This window comes from Ranitomeya variabilis, chromosome 6 (genome assembly GCF_051348905.1).
Source record: "Ranitomeya variabilis isolate aRanVar5 chromosome 6, aRanVar5.hap1, whole genome shotgun sequence".
NCBI lineage: Eukaryota > Metazoa > Chordata > Amphibia > Anura > Dendrobatidae > Ranitomeya > Ranitomeya variabilis.
In genome coordinates, this window is record NC_135237.1 from 160,633,944 (window position 1) to 160,655,042 (window position 21,099).

The following is a 21,099-nucleotide window of genomic DNA, read 5'->3' on the forward strand; positions in this document are numbered from 1 at the left end:
CCATCCACAGACAGATGGGGGCAGTGTTCTGGATCACTGCGTTGAGAAACACGTGATGGTGTCTCCGCGGTGTTGGATGTTTTGATCTCCCCAAGGTCATTCATCCTTATGTTTATAGTCTTTTCACTAGGCACTGCTCCTAATAGCCAGTTTCCTACTCCACACTGATGATGGGCAAATACCCCAAAACAGCTGTCTGTGGATGGATACCATGTTTTGGCATAGGTGGTTTTCCTTTATTGGATGCTGCCCTTCCCGTGGTTGTTCCTTCCCGGTTAAAGACCTGGCTATTCATTGCTTGCGTTGAGAAACATGTGATGGTGTCACCGCGGCTTTTCTACATGCATTTCCATTCTGAGAGAGACTCTGGCTTATCTCTCTCCCAGCTACCACTGACATTTTGGCTGGTCACTCGCCAGCTTCAACACACTTTACTCTTCTCAACATCCCTAGCAGACTGAGAGCTTCCAGGTGATCACATGCCCTGGTTCGTAGTCAAAGCTAGCCATGTGCATCAAATTAAGAATCTGCAGTGCTGGGATTTAAGCGTAGCCTACCTGTCTCTGATTCTTCAATTATTCATAAGTACTTTAACTCAGCTACACACACAGTTCTGCTATATGCACACAAGCAACTCTGCTATGTATGTACACACAACGACCTTGCTACGTTAATTCACACACACACAAAAACACACATACTTCTGTTGCACATTGTAAAAAAGAGGACCAGTCACAAAATTTTTCATGTTGAACTGGACACACGATATAACAGTGGCTGCAGAGCATTATACAGCATTTTTTTATTTTTGTTTTTTATTTTGTTTTTGTCATGATCCGTTCCAGGGTTTATTCCTGTCTGCCCTTTCTCTGGGTGGATCATGTTAAGGGTTAACTTTGCTCTGCCTCATTCTGGGTTCAGGTTTGCTATTTAGCTCCCATGAATGTTGCTGGCAGTGTCAGCTATAGTTCTGCCTTCGGCGTGTGAACCTGACTCTGGTAACTCTTGATTTATCTTGCTGTGATCCCTGATTTGCCCCGTGTCTGATGTCTTCCTCTGTCTGCCCTTTTCCCAGCGTCTCTCTGTTTCTTGGTTATATTTTCTGGTTTCTGACTCGGCCTGTATTCGGACTTGTTTCTGCTTTCTGTCTTTGCCTTATCCGCTTTCGATCATTGCTAAACCCTCTGGCTTGCTCCTGACCACGTATACTTCTTACTCCTTTTTGTACTTTGCATCTGAACGGTTTCTGACTTGGCTTGTTTGACCACTCTCTCGCCATCTGATGGCGCCTGTGCGGCTGCTCTGTGGAGTTCTCTGTGTACGCAGTTTCACCTCCCTCTCAAGCTCCCTCTAGTGGAGGTTGCATAACACTGCACTGCAGCAGCGTGACAGTCAGTTACTGAGATATTAGCAATCAAAGTATTTAGCACCTAATGAGTTAACCTTGTTTTTAAGTCCAAGTGGGCGTTATCATATAGCAACTCATATGGGGAGAAGAAGTGCGCACCCCTAAAGTTAACTGTTTAGGTGCCAAATATTTTCATAGCTAATATGTAATGGAGAGACGACATAAGCAAACAAAAGAACAAAATGTTTTATTCTGCTCTGCAGCCACTATTATATCCTGCTTCCTGTTCAACGTGAAAAATGTGGTAAAAGATCCTCTTTAAAGTTCATTTCAGGTATTTCACTGATCATTTGGCCTGAAAGGTCCTTCAGCTAGCTAGTCAGAATCTGCAGGTAGATTTCTATTCTGCCCAGCTCTGATCGGACTCATCAGTGTCATGCTGGAGGAGAGAGGACGGTGCCGCTACATAATTCTCTGAGGGATCAGAAAGTCTCAGCATTCTCCTCCATCATAGGAAGTTGCCTCTGGGCTATAAGGTTACATGCCCACGATCAGGAATACCAGCGTTTTGGATGCAGGTCACCTGCGCTGTGTACAAAACACTGCGTTCTACATTACAAGCACAGTGGATGGGATTTATTTCTATTTACTGCTGCGTAACTCACACGTGGTGTGGGTTACGAGCCACAGTATGTCAATTATCTGCCGCGGAGACTCTTGCCTCCTCTGTGTAGTCTCACCCATAGTCATTCACTAGATGTGGTAAATCTGCATGGTTGACTGAACACATGCGGATATACAGTAACTGCGTGATTAGAATTCAGCGTTTCGGACGTAGTGAAAATACTTTCCATCCAAAACACTGCTATTTTCTCACCGTAGGCACATAGCCTAAGATGTACACTTTTAATTTAGTTTTAACATACATAAGTCATGCTTCCTATTATTGCTACTTTTAGGCTCTTTGCACACAAAGTTTTTTCTTGGAGACGATCAAAAACTACAAGTTTTCTAGTAAAAATCACTTAAGGAAATGTTTTTTCTTTGGGGAGTTTTTGGAGGAGTTCTTCATTTCCTGAAGAGGTTTTGAAGAGTTTTTGAAGTATTTTTGATTTTTTTTCTCCTGAAGTGATGTTTGCAGTCTTTTGATTGAACAGTATTTAATTTGCAGCAGATTCTATCAAGTGATGCTTGAAAGATGTGACATGCATTTTTTTTTACCCACCAGGCAGAAGCGTAGCTAGGGTTTTGGTTCAGGGGGGGTGAAGCTTCTGAGTGGACCCCGAACCAGGTAACCTTGATTACAATTCGGTGACACGCCCTAATAGTGGAGGAGTGGAGGAGAACCTAACATAGATATTACCACCATACGGTCAGTGGTAAATACAGTCCTACAGAACATATAAGAGATCACAGCACAGTTACAGATAATGTCTTACTGCTTATGTTTTCTGATGGAGTTGTTCACTTTTCCCGTCTTTTCCATCTGGCCCAGACCGACATGACAACTTCTTCCAGCCAGGACTCGTCTGCAGAGAAAACAACAAAGACACATTTCACTTCTCACATTCCATCCCCATCATCATCTATTCCCAACCTGCACAAACTCCTCATCCTGCTGATACCCCAATACTGAGCCACTGCTGCCGTATGTGTCCCTATTACTACACCTGTTGTTCCAATACTGAGCCGTTGCTGCCGTATGTGTCTCTATTACTGCACCTGATACCCCGATACTGAGCCGCTGCTGCCGTATGTGTCCCTATTACTGCACCTGATATCCCAATACTGAGCCTTTTCTGCTGTATGTGTCCCTATTACTGCACCTGATACCCGAATACTGAGCCGCTGCTGCCGTATGTGTCCCTATTACTGCACCTGCTGTGTAAATTCTAAAACACCCCCTCTATAATATAGTAATGTCAGGTGCAAGTGCCCTAGAAAACACTGCCCATATTTTGCTCCCTAGAAAGTAATATTGCCCTGTGTGGCCCTTTGATAGTCACAGTAACCCAAGTTCCCCTATAACAATACGTGCCCACTTTAAATTTAATAATGTCCCGAGTCCCCCCCTGTACAGCTCCCCTATACACAGCATGATGCTCTCTTATACACAGTATAATGCTCCCTCACTGTATATTACCACCCACACAGTATACCGACCCCTTAGTAGACTTCAAACTGTTTGATGGCTCCAACACTGTATGATGGCCCCATAGATAACCTCCATATAGTATAATATGCCAGATAGTCCTCAATATAGTACAAGACAGTACCCCTATAGGCAGACCCTGTAGTATAAGGCAGTACCCCTATAGGCAGACCCTGTGGTATAAGGCAGCACCCCCATAGTCAGATCCTGTAGTGTATAAGGCAGCCCCCCATAGACAGATCATATAGTGTATAAGGCAGCAGCCCCCCCCCATAGGCAGATCCTGTAGTGTATAAGGCAGCCCCCCATAGGCAGATTCTGTAGTGTATAAGGCAGCAGTCCCCCCATAGGCAGATCCTGTAGTGTATAAGGCAGCCCCCCCATAGGCAGATCCTGTAGTGTATAAGGCAGCAGTCCCCGCCATAGGCAGATCCTGTAGTGTATAAGGCAGCAGCCCCCCCATAGTCAGATCCTGTAGTGCATTAGGCAACAGCCCCCCCATAGGCAGATCCTGTAGTATGAGGCAGCAGCCCCCCCATAGTCAGATCCTGTAATGCATTAGGCAGCAGCCCCCCCATAGTCAGATCCTGTAGTGCACTCGGCAGCAGCCCCCCACAGTCAGATCCTGTAGTGCATTAGGCAGCCCCCCCATAGGCAGATCCTATAGTGCATTAGGCAGCAGCCACCCCATAGGCAGATCCTGTAGCATAAGGCAGCACCCCCCATTTTCAGATCCTGTAGTGTATTAGGCAGCAGCCCCCCCATAGTCAGATCCTGTAGTATATTAGGCAGCGGCAGCCCCCCCATAGTCAGATCCTGTAGTGTATAAGGCAGCCCCTATAACAAAAAAAACACAATGCTCACCTATCTTCCTCCTTGTTCCAGCGCTGCTCGCTGCTCCCTGCTCTCGCTCTTGTCCTGACAGCGGTCGCAGGGCGGTGATGTCCCCGCGCCCACTGTCAGTGTCGGCGTCTGCGAGTGACGTCAGATGCTGACAGGGGGATGATGGGGGAAGGAGCGCAGCGCTCCTGCCCTCATCAGTGCGGTGAGCTGTAATGGCTAGATGCCGATACAGCTCACCATGCGATGACGGCGGGGGGCCCACTGCTGGTACCGGGCCCCCCCGCCTGCTCAGGGGCCCATAGCGGCAGAGCAGGGAGATTAATTCTCCCTGCTCTGCCACAGAATGTAACTGCATCGGCGCGCCGCGCGCCGATGCAGTTACAGTAGCGTAGCTCCGGGTGGGCCCCCTCAGAGCGCGGGGCCTGGGGCGATGGCCCCCTCTGCCCCCCGGTAGCTATGCTACTGCCACCAGGTATTTTTCAAAACCCAAAATGGAAAAAATAAATATCGAAAGACTAAGCCTATGACCAACAAAGTGGCTTTAAAATACAATTGAATTTTTTAGAGTCTTTTAATAATTATTAAGGTATTTTTTTCAGGCATGTTTTAAATCAGACTTTCTCCAAGAAATTCTTTAAAAAGTTCTGTGGGCACGTATCCTGATGCGTTACATGAGCCTGTCATATGGGCCCAATGAAGTGGTGTGGATCCTTTCCATCTGGCAGGATATTGCACTTACATTCCTACCTGTATGAGCCTAGCATGAAATATTCATTTAGGCAGTACCACAGTTTTTCCATACTGCAATTCCACAATTGTTTTTTTTTTTTTTTTTACAATATCCACCATATGGTAAAACTGACCTGACAATAAGATTCACCAGGTCAGTATGACTACGCAGATACCAAACATGTATAGGTTATTTTTTATTAATGTGGTGAAAAAAGTTCAGAAATTTGTAAGAAACTGTTTTTGCATATGTCGCCATTTTCCGAGACCCTTAACGTTTTTATTTTTTTTGAGATGTGAGGGCTTATTTTTTTAACCCTGAGTTTATATTTTTATTAATACCATTTTGGGGTAGATAAAATGCTTTGATCACCTCATTGCATTTTATTGCAGTGTAGTGGCCTGCAAAAAAACGTAATTCTGGCATTTTGATTTTTTTCTTTTTATGCCATTTACTGATCAAATTAATTTATTTTATAGTTTGACAGATTGAACTTTTATTAATGCAGCAATACCAAATATGTGTATTTATAATTTTCATTTAATTGTTTTATTTTTAATAGGGCAAAAGGAGGGTTGTCTAAATATACGAAGCAGTGCTTCAGCTGTGTGACTGCACTTCTGACCGGCCAAATCGCACAGTGGTTGCTGTGTGAAGTAGAGGTCATTTTTTTTAAATCTTCTCAATGCAAGCCTGTGGAAATTCAGAATGATGCTCTGCAGCCCGGTTCTGAGTCCCATTGACTTGTATTCAGAAAAGTGACTTCTGAAACACACAGTGATCCAGCGGCGTACCAAAGTCGGATCCAGTACACATCAACAGTACGGCATCTGATTTTTATGGATAAATTGTAATTCTTAAAATAGGAAACTATATTTGGTGTTGTATATTTTTCTTTTACTGCTGAGGTATAAAAATAATACAGATTTAAAAACTGACATATGGATGATATACCGATCAAATACCATTGTTTTTTTAATGAACTTGGCCTAAAGGTAAAAATGTCTCGATTTTGTATTCACTTCTGTTTCTGTGTCTCAAAAAAATGACATCAACAGCTGAATCTACGATTCCAACCTGGAAGGGCAATGCTATTCTGTAGCAAAAAAGTTAATAATTCAATGGTAGAATTGCTGAAAACGCAGCAGAAGAGGCACGCGATCTGATTCCTCTTACCTACTGCAGTGGGTCTAACTGGAAAAACATTTAGAGTGGATAATTATCTCTGGGCATAAAATAAATCCTCCCGTGTTTGTGTTTATAATGAGAGCCAAAGGCTTTATTTAAACAGCAGATAAATTGTATTCACGGTGGATAACTTATGTTAATCTCCTCCGTAGCAGGAAGATGTTAATAGGGTTACATGCCATGAGTCGATGGAAACTGATGCTGCCCTGTCATGTCATCCTCTCTTTAACAAGACATAGTTACAGCTTGGACACTTGGTTTTGCAAAAACTGAATTAAGTTATGTAGACATGTAGTGTTATTTAGAACTCATGGTATCGAACATATCCAAGGTCCCTAACACCTACAATTTTGGAGTCTTTGAGTCAGTAAAAAGAAAAGAAAATTATTGGCTACTAGTATGGTCTAATTGTAGTCTAAGCTTTAAAAAGGGAAGCCGTCTCCAGACCATCACCTTTAATGCCTCATTTACAACAGTCTAGCAAGCTGTATATAAATGCACAACCCCTCTTCAGATTCCATAAAATATCCCCCCATACGGTCCTATCCGGTCTGATGGGCATTGCTGATCTTGCTTCTTCGCCTCCTCTCTCCCCCCAATTGCTGTCCTCCTGCTTGCTTCATGTGAATGACACATCCAACATCATCCACGCAGTGGCCAGCAATCCCGCTCCTGCACAGATGCACTTCACTCTGTGGGCAGAGCAATGTACTGTAAAGTGCATGTACTAGGAGAGGCCAAAGAGTGCCGATGACCCAGAGGTAAAGCCGGCGCATGCGCAATACAGTACTTTGCTATATACAGCTTACTAGACTTCTGTAAAAAATGCATTAAGTGTGAAGGCCATAGTTCATATTGAGAAAACCAGGTGACATATTCCCTTCAAAACAAATCTGTCAGCAGGTTCTTGCTATTTAGTCTGAGAGCAGCTGCCCCTGATGTAGAGGCAGATGCCCTGATTCAAGCGATGTGTCACTTAAAGGTGTTGTCCCACCAACAAAGTACATTTTCACTAATAGATCTTGGTGTAAAAATAAGTTTCACAACTGGATGTTTGAAAAAAATGTTCCCGTGCTGAGATAATCTTAGAAATGTGCAGGGGAGGAAGCAAAAGGGAGTATACAGACAGGAAGCATGGCATCACAGCTGATTCTTTCTGTGAGGTAAAACATTACCCTGCCTGTTTAAAAACCATGTTTTGTCTTAGAGAAAAAAAGGTTTACCTCACAGAAAATATTATCTTAGCACAGGAACATTTTTTAATCCATTTGTGGAACTTACCATTATTACAATATCTCTTGATTAAAATGTTCTTTATTTGTGAGACAACACCTTTTATTGGCTGAGTTTTTCTGTTTCAGTAAAATAAGTGTTTTACCTGGAGGAGATTGTAGACTGTGTGTTGACAGAAAGCTGCTAATCAGTGTTGTGGGCGGGTTACAGAGAGCTCAATATTCGAGCTCTGCTACATCTGCAATAGAGAAAACTGTGATTATATCACAACTGCTGCACCCAGTAAACTAAGTCATACATCACTGGAATCAGGGTCTCTGATGCTGACAAATTCCCTTCAAAATCTATAATATTTTGTCCATTGTTGAGCTTATAGTGCAGTGCATATACTTTTTATCAAACTACTATACTATTTTTAACATATTAATTTTTACTACAATCCTATGTGTTTGCATCATATTGATAAGTAATATACCTCAATGGGATCCTCGCTTTATATTCAGCACTTATAAAAAAAAGGTGCGTGTTGTTAGCAGCTCAGACCCAAGCAGCAGCGGCAGCATCTCATCGCTTGTGGAGAATTAATGAATGGAATGTCGTCGCAGCCGTCAGATTCATAAATCACCAGAAATGAGAGGGCTAATACAGAGAAGTCTTATCCTTTTGTTTAGCAATTTATCATGCGCTTGCACATTAATAAACAACGCTCCCTTGAGGGAAGCTTTGGGAAGATACATTTTTCTTCCTAATTTTCCTCAATTGTAGCCAGTAGATCACAGGTGGAAAGTGAAGGCGCTTGTCAAAACTACTCGCTGTTTCGACCCACAAAAGGGTCTGCACCGTAATAATGCTATCATGTATTTACACATCACCCCTTACATCTGGGCTTGAAGGGGAAATAGATCCGCACGACACAGTTTTTTTTTACTGTAACACATTTGGTTCAATGCTTGAGACAAAAATGTACAAAATTACTTTGACTATCCGTTACATGCTGAATGCATCAGACTGAAATAATGCTCAGCCATACTAAGGCATAGTCAGTTGTAACTTCTTCTCTTCCTTTCAGGTTCGAGGTTTCCCAGCCCCAGGCTTGCTGCCCGACCGAGCAGGAAACGGACATTGCCAATATCCCCACTCTCCGATCACAGCTTTGACCTTCAGACTATGATCAGAACATCTCCAAACTCTCTAGTTACCATTCTCAACAACTCACGGAGCAGCTCTTCAGCCAGTGGCTCTTACGGACATTTATCAGCAAGTGCACTAAGGTAACTTTTCTCTTTTCAGAACTTCCTTTTATTAAAGTTATTATAAATCCCATATGAACCATATTTTATGTAAATGATTTTAGGTGGAGAGCCTTTTAACTGCGACTGTAAAGCTCAAGCTTAAAAATAGTGCTACTTATAAAAATAATTTTAGGTATACCATATATACTCGAGCATAAGCTGACCCAAGTATAAGCTGACCCCCCTAATTTTGCCACAAAAAAACTAGGAAAACTTAATGACTCGAGTATAAGCCTGGGGTAGGAAATGCAGCAGATACCTGTAAATGTCAAAATTAAAAATAGATACCAATAAAAGTAAAATTAATTGAGACATCAGTAGGTTAAGTGTTTTTGAATATACATATTGAATCAGGAGCCCCATATAATGCTCCATAAAGTTTATGATGGCTCCATAAGATGCTCCATATTAAAATGTGCCCCATATAATCCAGCACAAAGGTTAATAATGGCCCCATAAGATGCTCCATAGACACATTTTCCCAATATAATGCTGCACAAATGTTGATTATGGCCCCATAAGATGCTTCATAAAGATATTTGCCCCATACAATGCTGCACAAACGTTATGGAACCATAAGATACTCCATGCAGACATTTGCCCTATATAATGCTGCACAAACGTTAATTATGGCCCCATAAGATGCTCCATAAAGATATTTGCCCCATATAGTGCTGCACAAACGTTGATTATGGCCCCATACGATGCTCCATACAGACACTTGCCCCATATAGTGCTGCACAAACGTTGATTATGGCCCCATACAGACACTTGCCCCATATAGTGCTGTACAAACATTATGGCCCCATAAGATGCTCCATAAAGGTATTTGCGCCATATAGTGCTGAACAAAGGTTATGGCCCCCATAATATGCTCCATACAGACACTTGCCCCATATAGTACTGCACAAACGTTGATTATGGCCCCATAAGATGCTCCATACAGACACTTGACCCATATAGTACTGCACAAACGTTGATTATGGCCCCATAAGATGGTCCATACAGACATTTGCCTCATATAATGCTGCACAAACGTTGATTATGGCCCCATAAGATGCTCCATACAGACACTTGCCCCATATAGTGCTGCACAAACGTTATGGCCCCATAAGATGCTCCATAAAGGTATTTGCGCCATATAGTGCTGAACAAATGTTATGGCCCCATAAGATGCTCCATACAGACACTTGCCCCATTTGCTGTTGCTGCAATAAAAAAAATCACATACTCACCTCTCCGTCGCTCAGGCCCCCGGCACTTTCAGTATTCACCTGCTCCACGTTCCAGGGCCGCTCCGTCTTCAGCGTCTTCTGCACTGACTTTCAGGCAGAGGGCGCGCACTAACCACGTCATCGCACCCTCTGACCTGAGCGTCACTGCAGAAGATGCTGAAGACGAAGCGGCGGCTGGAACGAGGAGCAGGTGAATATCGCGCAGCGCAGTGCTCCACCTCCCCGTTATACTCACCTGCTCCTGGCGCGGGGCAGTCCCTGCTTCCCGGCGCTGCTGCTTCTTCCTGTACTGAGCGGTCACCCTTACCGCTCATTACAGTAATGAATATGCGGCTCTACCCCTATGGTAGGTGGAGCAGCATATTCATTACTGTAATGAGCGGTACCATGTGACCGCTCAGTACAGGAAGAAGCAGCAGCGCCATGGTGCCAGGGACGTGCAGGGACTGCGCCAAGAGCAGGTGAGTATAATTAGACAGCCCCGCTCCCCCTCCCCTGCCGACCCCTGGGTATGACTCGAGTATAAGCCGAGAGGGGGACTTTCAGCCCCAAAAAATGGGCTGAAAATCTCGGCTTATACTCGAGTATATACGGTAATTCAGTTTTTAAAGATGTGCACATACTGTATATAAAAATGGCATGGCTTAATAGAAGTTGGCATTTTAGCAATGGTTTTGTTAGGTTACCAATTGATCGTGCATGTATTGCATTACTGTAAAACTATATAACAGTTTAACAGAGGTGTTAAAAAGTGTCTATTTTTACATGTTTTTGCATCTAATTCTTTCTCTTTATGAAACTATATATTTACCTGACTATGCACAAATATATAGGGGTCATGCTAGTTTTCAGGTCTATAAAAGTCAGAAATCTTTGCACAGCCTTTAGTTGGGCAAAAATGTCACGATTTTTTATTTTTAGCCATCCTCAAACCTTTTTTATTGTTAAAAGTGAGTTGGGCTTTACTCGTGGAGGCATGGCCAACCATGGTCTAATTGACTAACTATAGTTTGCACAAGAAATTGGTATAAAGTTTAGCGGAAACTTATTCCAACTCAAAGCTAGTGTAGATATTTGTGTGTGGTGCAACGCAAAGCCAAAGATGCACCAAATTTATTAATAAATTCAGGGCGTCTTACTCCAGTGGGATTTGATCAAATGTACCAGTCATGATGAATTTTCCCAAAAATCTTTAAATGGTCATTTAATCTAAAGAAAAAAACACATTTGAAAAAAATGCATGTACCGTAAGTGTCTTAGAAAACCCTGCGTTTCCCAAGTAATTTGCCAAACTTTAGCTACATTTATGTAGGAATCTACTGAACTAGAGTACAGGTGATGGCAGTGAAATGGGCCACTCAGTACCTGTGTGCCACTAACTCTGGGGATAAGCTACTGCAGGAGACCATTCAGATAAGCACAACACTTAGGGTTCCTTTCCACTTGCGAGAGAAAAAACGGTCCGTAATCTGGACCGAAAAAACGGATGTAACGTATGCGATTGTCATGCGAGTGTCATGCGAGTGCAATGCGATTTTTAATCGCATCATCCGTATGACATCTGTATTACTGTCCAATTTGTACGCACCGGTGTCCTTTGAAAAGCCGGCAAATCAGTGCTGCGTACAGTAAAATCACACTGACAGGTTAGAATAGAGTAGATATATACACATAGAGTAGGTATATATACATATATATATGTCAGTGAGACACCTATATATGTATATTTATATTTAATGCAGCGCTAGATAGCATAAAAGCCGCTAATTCAATTGCCGGCTTTTGCTCTCTCCTTCCCAAACCCGACAGGATATGAGACATGGTTTACTGTTGTGAATTTGGTTTTTGGGCTCCCCCGGTGGTCGCTGGTGGTACTGGACTTGTGTGCTTCACTTTCTCTGTTCACCTGTTTCCATCAGGATGTGGGAGTATCCTATTTAGCCTTGCTGCTCAGTTATTCTAGTGCCGGCCATCAATGTAACCAGAGCCTTTCTGTTGCATGTTCCTGCTTCTAGACTACTATCAGCTAAGTTGGACTCTTAGTCCTAAGTTTGTTTGCATTTTTGTTCCAGTTCACAGTTATGTTATGTTTCTGTAGCTGGAAGCTCTTGTGGGCCGAAATTACCACTCCGGTGTCATGAGTTGACACATGAGTCTTAAAGTAATTTCTGGATGGTATTTTAATAGGGTTTTCAGCTGACCGTGAAGTTCCCTATTGTATCTTCTTACTATCTAGTAAGCGGACCTCGCTTTGCTGAACCTACCTTCATACTGCGTATGTCTTTTCCTCTGAACTCACCGTCAATATATGTGGGGGGCTTCTGTCTCCTTTTTGGGGGAATTTCCCTAGAGGTAAGCCAGGTCTGTTTTTTCCTCTATTAGGGTTAGTTAGTTCTCCGGCTGGCGCTGGGCGTCTAGGGATAAAACGTAGGTACGTCACCCGGCAACTGTTAGTTGTGTGGTAGGTTTAGCTCACGGTCAGCTCGAGATTCCATCACCCAAGAGCTAGTCTGTTATTTAAGTTCTCTCACGTTCCCTTGCCATTGGGAACCAAGACAGTATGGCCGGCCAAGGGTTAAAACCGTTGGCAGAAGAAAGGAGAGAAAAAGAAGTCTGCAGATTTTTTTTTTTTTTTTTTTTTCTTCTGAGCTTGCTCTATAGTTTACTCAGTTGCATTTCTGCTCTAATTGCAGCCTTTGCCTCTCTCTCTCCTTCTAATCCTTGAATGGCTCTGATCTCACCTGATTAAAATGGATCCTCAGAGTTTGGCTACAGGTTTGAATAATCTTGCTACGAAGGTTCAAAATTTACAGGATTTTGTTATTCATGCTCCTATATCTGAACCTAGAATTCCTATACCAGAATTTTTCTCCGGGGATAGATCTCGTTTCCTGAATTTCAAATATAATTGTAAATTATTTCTTTCCCTGAGATCTCGCTCCGCTGGAGATCCCGCACAGCAGGTTAGGATAGTAATTTCCTTGCTGCGGGGTGACCCTCAAGACTGGGCATTTGCATTGGCACCCGGGGATCCTGCGTTGCTCAATGTGGATGCGTTTTTTCTGGCTTTGGGGTTGCTTTATGAGGAACCTAATTTAGAGATTCAGGCTGAAAAAACCTTGATGGCCCTATCTCAAGGGCAAGATGAAGCTGAAATATACTGCCAAAAATTTCGTAAATGGTCTGTGCTTACTCAGTGGAATGAGTGCGCCCTGGCGGCGAATTTCAGAGAGGGTCTCTCTGATGCCATTAAAGATGTTATGGTGGGGTTCCCTGCACCTACAGGTCTGAATGAGTCCATGACAATGGCTATTCAGATTGATCGGCGTTTGCGGGAGCGCAAACCTGTGCACCATTTGGCGGTGTCTTCTGAGAAGGCTCCAGAAAATATGCAATGTGATAGAATTCTGTCCAGAAGCGAACGGCAGAATTTTAGGCGAAAAAATGGGTTGTGCTTCTATTGTGGTGATTCAACTCATGTTATATCAGCATGCTCTAAACGTACAAAAAAGGTTGATAAGTCTATTTCAATTGGCACTTTACAGTCTAAGTTTATTTTGTCTGTGACCTTGATTTGTTCATTATCGTCAATTACCGCGGATGCCTATGTCGACTCTGGCGCCGCTTTGAGTCTCATGGATTGGTCCTTTGCCAGGCGCTGTGGGTTTGATCTAGAGCCTCTGGAAGTTCCTATACCTCTGAAGGGTATTGACTCTACACCATTGGCTAGTAATAAACCACAATACTGGACACAAGTGACTATGCGTATGAATCCAGACCATCAGGACACGATTCGCTTCCTTGTGTTGTACAATCTACATGATGTTTTGGTGCTCGGATTGCCATGGTTACAATCTCATAACCCAGTTCTTGACTGGAAAGCAATGTCTGTGTTAAGCTGGGGATGTCAGGGGGCTCATGAGGACGTACCTTTGGTTTCCATTTCGTCATCTATTCCCTCTGAGATTCCGGAATTTTTATCTGATTATCGTGATGTTTTTGAGGAGCCTAAGCTTGGTTCACTACCTCCTCACAGAGATTGCGATTGTACCATAGATCTGATTCCGGGCAGTAAATTTCCAAAGGGTCGTTTATTTAATCTATCTGTACCTGAACATGCTGCTATGCGAGAATATATTAAGGAGTCCCTGGAAAAGGGACATATTCGTCCTTCTTCATCTCCCTTAGGAGCCGGTTTTTTCTTTGTATTTAAAAAAGATGGCTCTTTGAGGCCGTGTATTGATTATCGACTCTTGAATAAAATTACAGTCAGATATCAGTATCCTCTGCCACTGCTGACTGATTTGTTTGCTCGAATAAAAGGGGCTAAGTGGTTCTCTAAGATTGATCTCCGTGGGGCGTATAATTTGGTGCGAATTAAGCAGGGGGATGAGTGGAAAACCGCATTTAATACGCCCGAGGGCCATTTTGAGTATTTAGTGTATTATGCCTTTTGGTCTTTCAAATGCCCCTTCAGTCTTTCAGTCCTTTATGCATGACATTTTCCGGGAATATTTGGATAAATTCATGATCGTGTATCTGGATGATATTTTGATTTTTTCGGATGACTGGGATTCTCATGTCCAACATGTCAGGAGGGTTTTTCAGGTTTTGCGGGCTAGTTCCTTGTGTGTGAAGGGTTCTAAGTGTATTTTTGGGGTTCAAAAGATTTCTTTTTTGGGGTACATTTTTTCCCCCTCTTCCATTGAGATGGATCCTGTCAAGGTTCGGGCTATTTGTGATTGGACGCAACCTTCTTCGCTTAAGAGCCTTCAGAAATTTTTGGGCTTTGCTAATTTTTATCGGCGATTTATAACTGGTTTTTCTGATGTTGCTAAACCTTTGACTGATTTGACCAAAAAGGGTGCTGATGTTGCTGATTGGTCCCCTGCTGCTGTGGAGGCCTTTCGGGAGCTTAAGCGCCGCTTTTCTTCCGCCCCTGTGTTGCGTCAGCCTGATGTTACTCTTCCTTTTCAGGTTGAGGTCGATGCTTCCGAGATCGGAGCTGGGGCGGTCTTGTCGCAGAAAAGTTCCGATTGCTCCGTGATGAGACCTTGTGCGTTCTTTTCTCGAAAATTTTCGCCCGCCGAGCGAAATTATGATTTTGGTAATCGGGAGCTTTTGGCTATGAAGTGGGCTTTTGAGGAGTGGCGTCATTGGCTTGAGGGGGCTAGACATCAGGTGGTGGTATTGACCGATCACAAGAATTTGATTTATCTTGAGTCTGGCCAGGCGCCTGAATCCTAGACAGGCGCGCTGGTCGTTGTTTTTCTCTCGGTTTAATTTTGTGGTCTCATACTTACCAGGTTCTAAAAATGTGAAGGCGGATGCCCTTTCTAGGAGTTTTGAGCCTGATTTCCCTGGTGATTCTGAACCTACAGGTATCCTTAAGGATGGGGTGATATTATCTGCTGTTTCCCCAGACCTGCGACGGGCTTTGCAGGAGTTTCAGGCGGATAGACCTGATCGTTGCCCGCCTGGTAGACTGTTTGTTCCTGATGATTGGACCAGTAGAGTCATCTCGGAGGTTCATTCTTCTGCGTTGGCAGGTCATCCCGGGATCTTTGGTACCAGGGATTTGGTGGCTAGGTCCTTCTGGTGGCCTTCTCTGTCTCGAGATGTACGAGTTTTTGTGCAGTCTTGTGATGTTTGTGCTCGGGCCAAACCTTGTTGTTCTCGGGCTAGCGGATTGTTGTTATCTTTGCCTATTCCAAAGAGGCCTTGGACTCACATCTCTATGGATTTTATTTCTGATCTCCCTGTTTCTCAGAAAATGTCTGTCATCTGGGTGGTGTGTGACCGTTTTTCAAAGATGGTTCATTTGGTGCCCTTGCCTAAGTTGCCGTCCTCTTCCGAGTTGGTTCCTCTGTTTTTTCAAAATGTGGTTCGCTTGCATGGTATTCCGGCGAATATCGTTTCTGACAGGGGGACCCAGTTCGTGTCTAGATTTTGGCGGGCGTTCTGTGCTAGGATGGGCATTGATTTGTCTTTTTCGTCTGCGTTCCATCCTCAGACTAATGGCCAGACTGAGCGAACTAATCAGACCTTGGAGACTTATTTGAGGTGTTTTGTGTCTGCGGATCAGGATGACTGGGTTGCCTTTTTGCCGTTGGCGGAGTTTGCCCTCAATAATCGGGCTAGTTCTGCCACTTTGGTTTCTCCTTTTTTTTGCAATTCGGGGTTTCATCCTCGCTTTTCTTCTGGTCAGGTGGAGTCTTCGGATTGTCCTGGAGTGGATACTGTGGTGGATAGGTTGCATCGGATTTGGGGACAGGTGGTGGACAATTTGGAGTTGTCCCAGGAGAAGACTCGGCATTTTGCTAACCGCCGTCGTCGTGTTGGTCCTCGTCTTCATGTTGGGGACTTGGTGTGGTTGTCTTCTCGTTTTGTCCCTATGAGGGTTTCTTCTCCTAAGTTTAAGCCTCAGTTCATCGGCCCGTATAAGATTTTGGAGATTCTTAACCCTGTGTCCTTTCGATTGGACCTCCCGGCATCTTTTTCTATCCATAATGTCTTCCATCGGTCATTATTGCGCAGGTATGAGGTACCGGTTGTGCCTTCCGTTGAGCCTCCCGCTCCGGTGTTGGTTGAGGGTGAATTGGAGTACGTTGTGGAGAAGATCTTGGACTGCCGTGTTTCCAGACGGAAACTTCAGTATCTGGTCAAGTGGAAGGGCTACGGTCAGGAGGATAATTCTTGGGTGACAGCCTCTGATGTCCATGCCTCTGATTTGGTCCGTGCCTTTCATAGGTCTCATCCTGATCGCCCTGGTGGTTCTTGTGAGGGTTCGGTGCCCCCTCCTTGAGGGGGGGGGTACTGTTGTGAATTTGGTTTTTGGGCTCCCCCGGTGGTCGCTGGTGGTACTGGACTTGTGTGCTTCATTTTCTCTGTTCACCTGTTTCCATCAGGATGTGGGAGTATCCTATTTAGCCTTGCTGCTCAGTTATTCTAGTGCCGGCCATCAATGTAACCAGAGCCTTTCTGTTGCATGTTCCTGCTTCTAGACTACTATCAGCTAAGTTGGACTCTTAGTCCTAAGTTTGTTTGCATTTTTGTTCCAGTTCACAGTTATGTTATGTTTCTGTAGCTGGAAGCTCTTGTGGGCCGAAATTACCACTCCGGTGTCATGAGTTGACACATGAGTCTTAAAGTAATTTCTGGATGGTATTTTAATAGGGTTTTCAGCTGACCGTGAAGTTCCCTATTGTATCTTCTTACTATCTAGTAAGCGGACCTCGCTTTGCTGAACCTACCTTCATACTGTGTATGTCTTTTCCTCTGAACTCACCGTCAATATATGTGGGGGGCTTCTGTCTCCTTTTTGGGGGAATTTCCCTAGAGGTAAGCCAGGTCTGTTTTTTCCTCTATTAGGGTTAGTTAGTTCTCCGGCTGGCGCTGGGCGTCTAGGGATAAAACGTAGGTACGTCACCCGGCCACTGTTAGTTGTGTGGTAGGTTTAGCTCACGGTCAGCTCGAGATTCCATTACCCAAGAGCTAGTCTGTTATTTAAGTTCTCTCACGTTCCCTTGCCATTGGGAACCATGACAGTTTACATACAGTAAACCATCTCATATCCCTTTTTTTTTTGCATACTCCACACTACTAATGTTAGTAGTGTGTATGTGCAAAATTTGGGCGCTGTAGCTGCTAAAATAAAGGGTTAAATGGCGGAAAAAATTGGCGTGGGCTCCCGCGCAATTTTCTCCGCCAGAGTGGTAAAGCCAGTGACTGAGTGCAGATATTAATAGGCTAGAGAGGGTCCATGGTTATTGGCCCCCCCCTGGCTAAAAACATCTGCCCCCAGCCACCCCAGAAAAGGCACATCTGGAAGATGCGCCTATTCTGGCACTTGGCCACTCTCTTCCCACTCCCGTGTAGCGGTGGGATATGGGGTAATGAAGGGTTAATGTCACCTTTCTATTGTAAGGTGACATTAAGCCAGGTTAATAATGGAGAGGCGTCAATTATGACACCTATCCATTATTAATCCAATTGTATGAAATGTTTAAAAAAAAACACACACAATATTGCAAAGTATTTTAATGAAATAAACACACAGGTTGTTGTAATATTTTATTGCTCTCTCAATCCACCTGAAGACCATCGTTCTGTAACAAATTAAAAATAATAAACCAACAATATACATACCTTTCGTAGATCTGTAACGTCCCACGATGTAAATCCATCTGAAGGGGTTAAAATATTTTACAGGCAGGAGCTCTGCTATAATGCAGCTGTGCTCCTGCCTGTAAACCCCGGCGAATGAAGGTAATGTAGGTCAATGACCTGTAGTTACCTTCATTCGCGGTGATGCGCCCTCTGCTGGATGTCCTCATGAACTAGAGCCTGGGAAAAGTTCCCACGCTCGAGTTCATATGAGGACATCCAGCAGAGGGCGCCTCACCGCAACTCAAGGTAACTACAGGTCACCCTGCATTTCATTCATTCGCCGGGGTTTTTACACACAGGAGCACAATTGCATTAGCACAGCTCCTGGGTGTAAAATGATTTAACCCCTTCAGATGGATTTACTTCGTGGGACTGACTGAACGACGGAAGGTATGGGATATCGTTTATTTTTACTTTGTTACAGAACGAGGGTCTTCAGCTGGATTAAGAGAATAATAAAATATTACAACAACCTGTGTCTTTATTTCATTAAAGGACTTTGTAATAATGTGTGTGTGTTTTCTTAACCATTTCGTACTATTGGATTAATAATGGATAGGTGACATAATTGACGCCTCTCCATTATTAAGCTGGCTTAATGTCACCTTACAATAGCAAGGTGACATTAACCCTTCATTACCCCATATCCCACCGCTACACAGGAGTGGGAAGAGAGAGGCCAAGTGCCAGAATAGGCGCATCTTCCAGATGTGCCTTTTCTGGGGTGGCTGGGGGCAGATGTTTTTAGCCAGGGGGTGCCAATAACCATGGACCCTCTCTAGGTTATTAATATCTGCCCTCAGTCACTGGCTTTACCACTCTAGCGGAGAAAATTGCGCGGGAGCCCACGCCAATTTTTTCCGCCATTTAACCCTTTATTTTACAAGCTACAGCTCCTAAATTTTGCACATACACACTACTAACATTAGTAGTGTGGAATATGCAAAAAAATAAGGGATATGAGATGGTTTACTGTATGTAAACCATGTCTCATATCATGTCGGGTTTGGGAAGGAGAGAGCAAAAGCCGGCAATTGAATTAGCGGCTTTTATGCTATCTAGCGCTGCATTAAATATACATATATAGGTGGGAATAGAGAAGAACGCGGCCACACTCACCGGACCTGTGATACAGACTTTTCCTTTTATTGAAGCGATTGTGAACACATCTTCACGGCACGGGGAGACAAGGAGCAAAGAGGTGAGCGGGGAGCGGGAAGAGGCAGGCTTTGACCATTTAACTGCCATCATCTGTACTCCAAGTGAGTAAGCTCTGATACCAATGCAGCTGATAGAGTGGGGAAAAGCAGGGGTTTGGAAGCCTCTAACATGCTATCTTTATACACGGATGAAGGCAAATCTCATAATAAAAGTGCCTTACAAAGTTTCATAACTTTTCATGCTAGATAGCCTTATTTAAAAAAAGTTTAGTTACTCTTTAATCTTGAGTTTAGGATTAAAAAAATAAAGCTTGTTCTAAGGTAAAGGTTTAAGGTGGACATGTCACCATAATTTGCTGCCTTATTTAAGGTCAGCGTATAGGTACAGGTCAATTTTCTTTAGCCCAATACTGCACAAAAATACTGTGTAGCAGACACAGAATACAGTGGACTCATTGTTTTTGGTGTTTATACTAAGGGCACATTTCCATGAGAAACAAATATTTGGACTCCTGAATTTCTTCATCATTTTAGTGTGTTGACATAAAAACACAAGTTGCATGAGCCCCAAAATTCACTAACGAAATCCTGAGAATGATGGTAAGTTTGGCCCCAGCTGTTTCTGGGTAAATTCCTCAGCTGTGACCGGTATCACAATTGCCACAAGGTTTGGTTTTCATTACGAGGTCTGTAATGTTTTGTTTTATTATTTTTCTAAGTTAGTTAAGCTAGCTATTCGAGACTCCACATCCTAATAAAATTACAATGCAGTTCATTGACCCACATGAAAAAAATCTTTCCAGAAGTGCATATCAGAGTCTCGAATGTTTCACGCACAAAAGACTTGTGTCTTTGTCTTGTTCCCTGCATGCAGCGATATTCTTTTCTGTTGCATATTTCTCATGTACATACAACTAATCCTCTTCCCCCGGACCTAATAAGGAATAGAGCTATGACTCATTTTATATCACACCGGCAATAAAACTCTATACAAGGCAAATAGCAGATTGACAGCGCTTGAGACTTCCAGGCGGCCTGGTCTGCCAAATATAGGAAGAAACTACTGTCTTTGTTGAAATGTACACCAAGAAAAAAATGTATTACCTAACTCTGAGACTGAGGCTGCGGAAGTAATATTATGGCATCTCTATAATACATAAAAGGTGTTTTGTATGTAAGAAAGCTTCAGCATGTATATGAGAAGATATAGCATTCAGAATGGGCATCATAGTTTTCATAATACTGTGTGAGACTTAAATATAACGCTCCAGAATGCTATCACATAATGCACCTAAAACAAAACACATGTGCCTGTGAAATCTATAGATCTTAGATACTTCTTATACCTATCGCAACCATGCTGTCATCAAAAGTAAAATGAAAAGTTGTCTAAGAACAATATTGATAAATAACAAGCAGACTAGTGACCTTTAAAGATTGGAAGTTATAACTTCACAATTGATGGGAGTTAGACCGCTGGGACCGCTACCGATGCTAAAAACCAGGCCTCTGAAGAGCACAGTATGAAAAAAGCAATGGTCGACCATGCGCTCTGCCACTACTGTCTGGCTGATCTTCGTCATTCTTTTTAGATTGAATGGAGCGGCAGTGTTCCCTATTGACCACTGCTTCACTTACACAGGACTATTCAGAGCCGCGATTCTTGGGATCATTGGAGGCTCCAGCAGTCTAATCTGGATTAATCTGGAAGGTATCCCCTATTCCATGGTTGTAGACACTGCCTCATGC

General features: G+C 43.4%; 1 protein-coding gene across 5 annotated transcripts in view; it reads left to right on the top strand.

Moving 5' to 3' along the window:
* The window catches only part of GLI3 (GLI family zinc finger 3), a 338,369-nt gene that overhangs the window by 245,695 nt on the left and 71,575 nt on the right, over positions 1-21,099 (top strand). For all 5 annotated transcript variants that reach the window (XM_077269180.1, XM_077269181.1, XM_077269182.1 and 2 more), the window contains one exon: positions 8,564-8,765. In XM_077269180.1, coding sequence (XP_077125295.1) covers positions 8,564-8,765 — 202 coding nt within the window. The remainder of the gene's footprint in view (positions 1-8,563; positions 8,766-21,099) is intronic.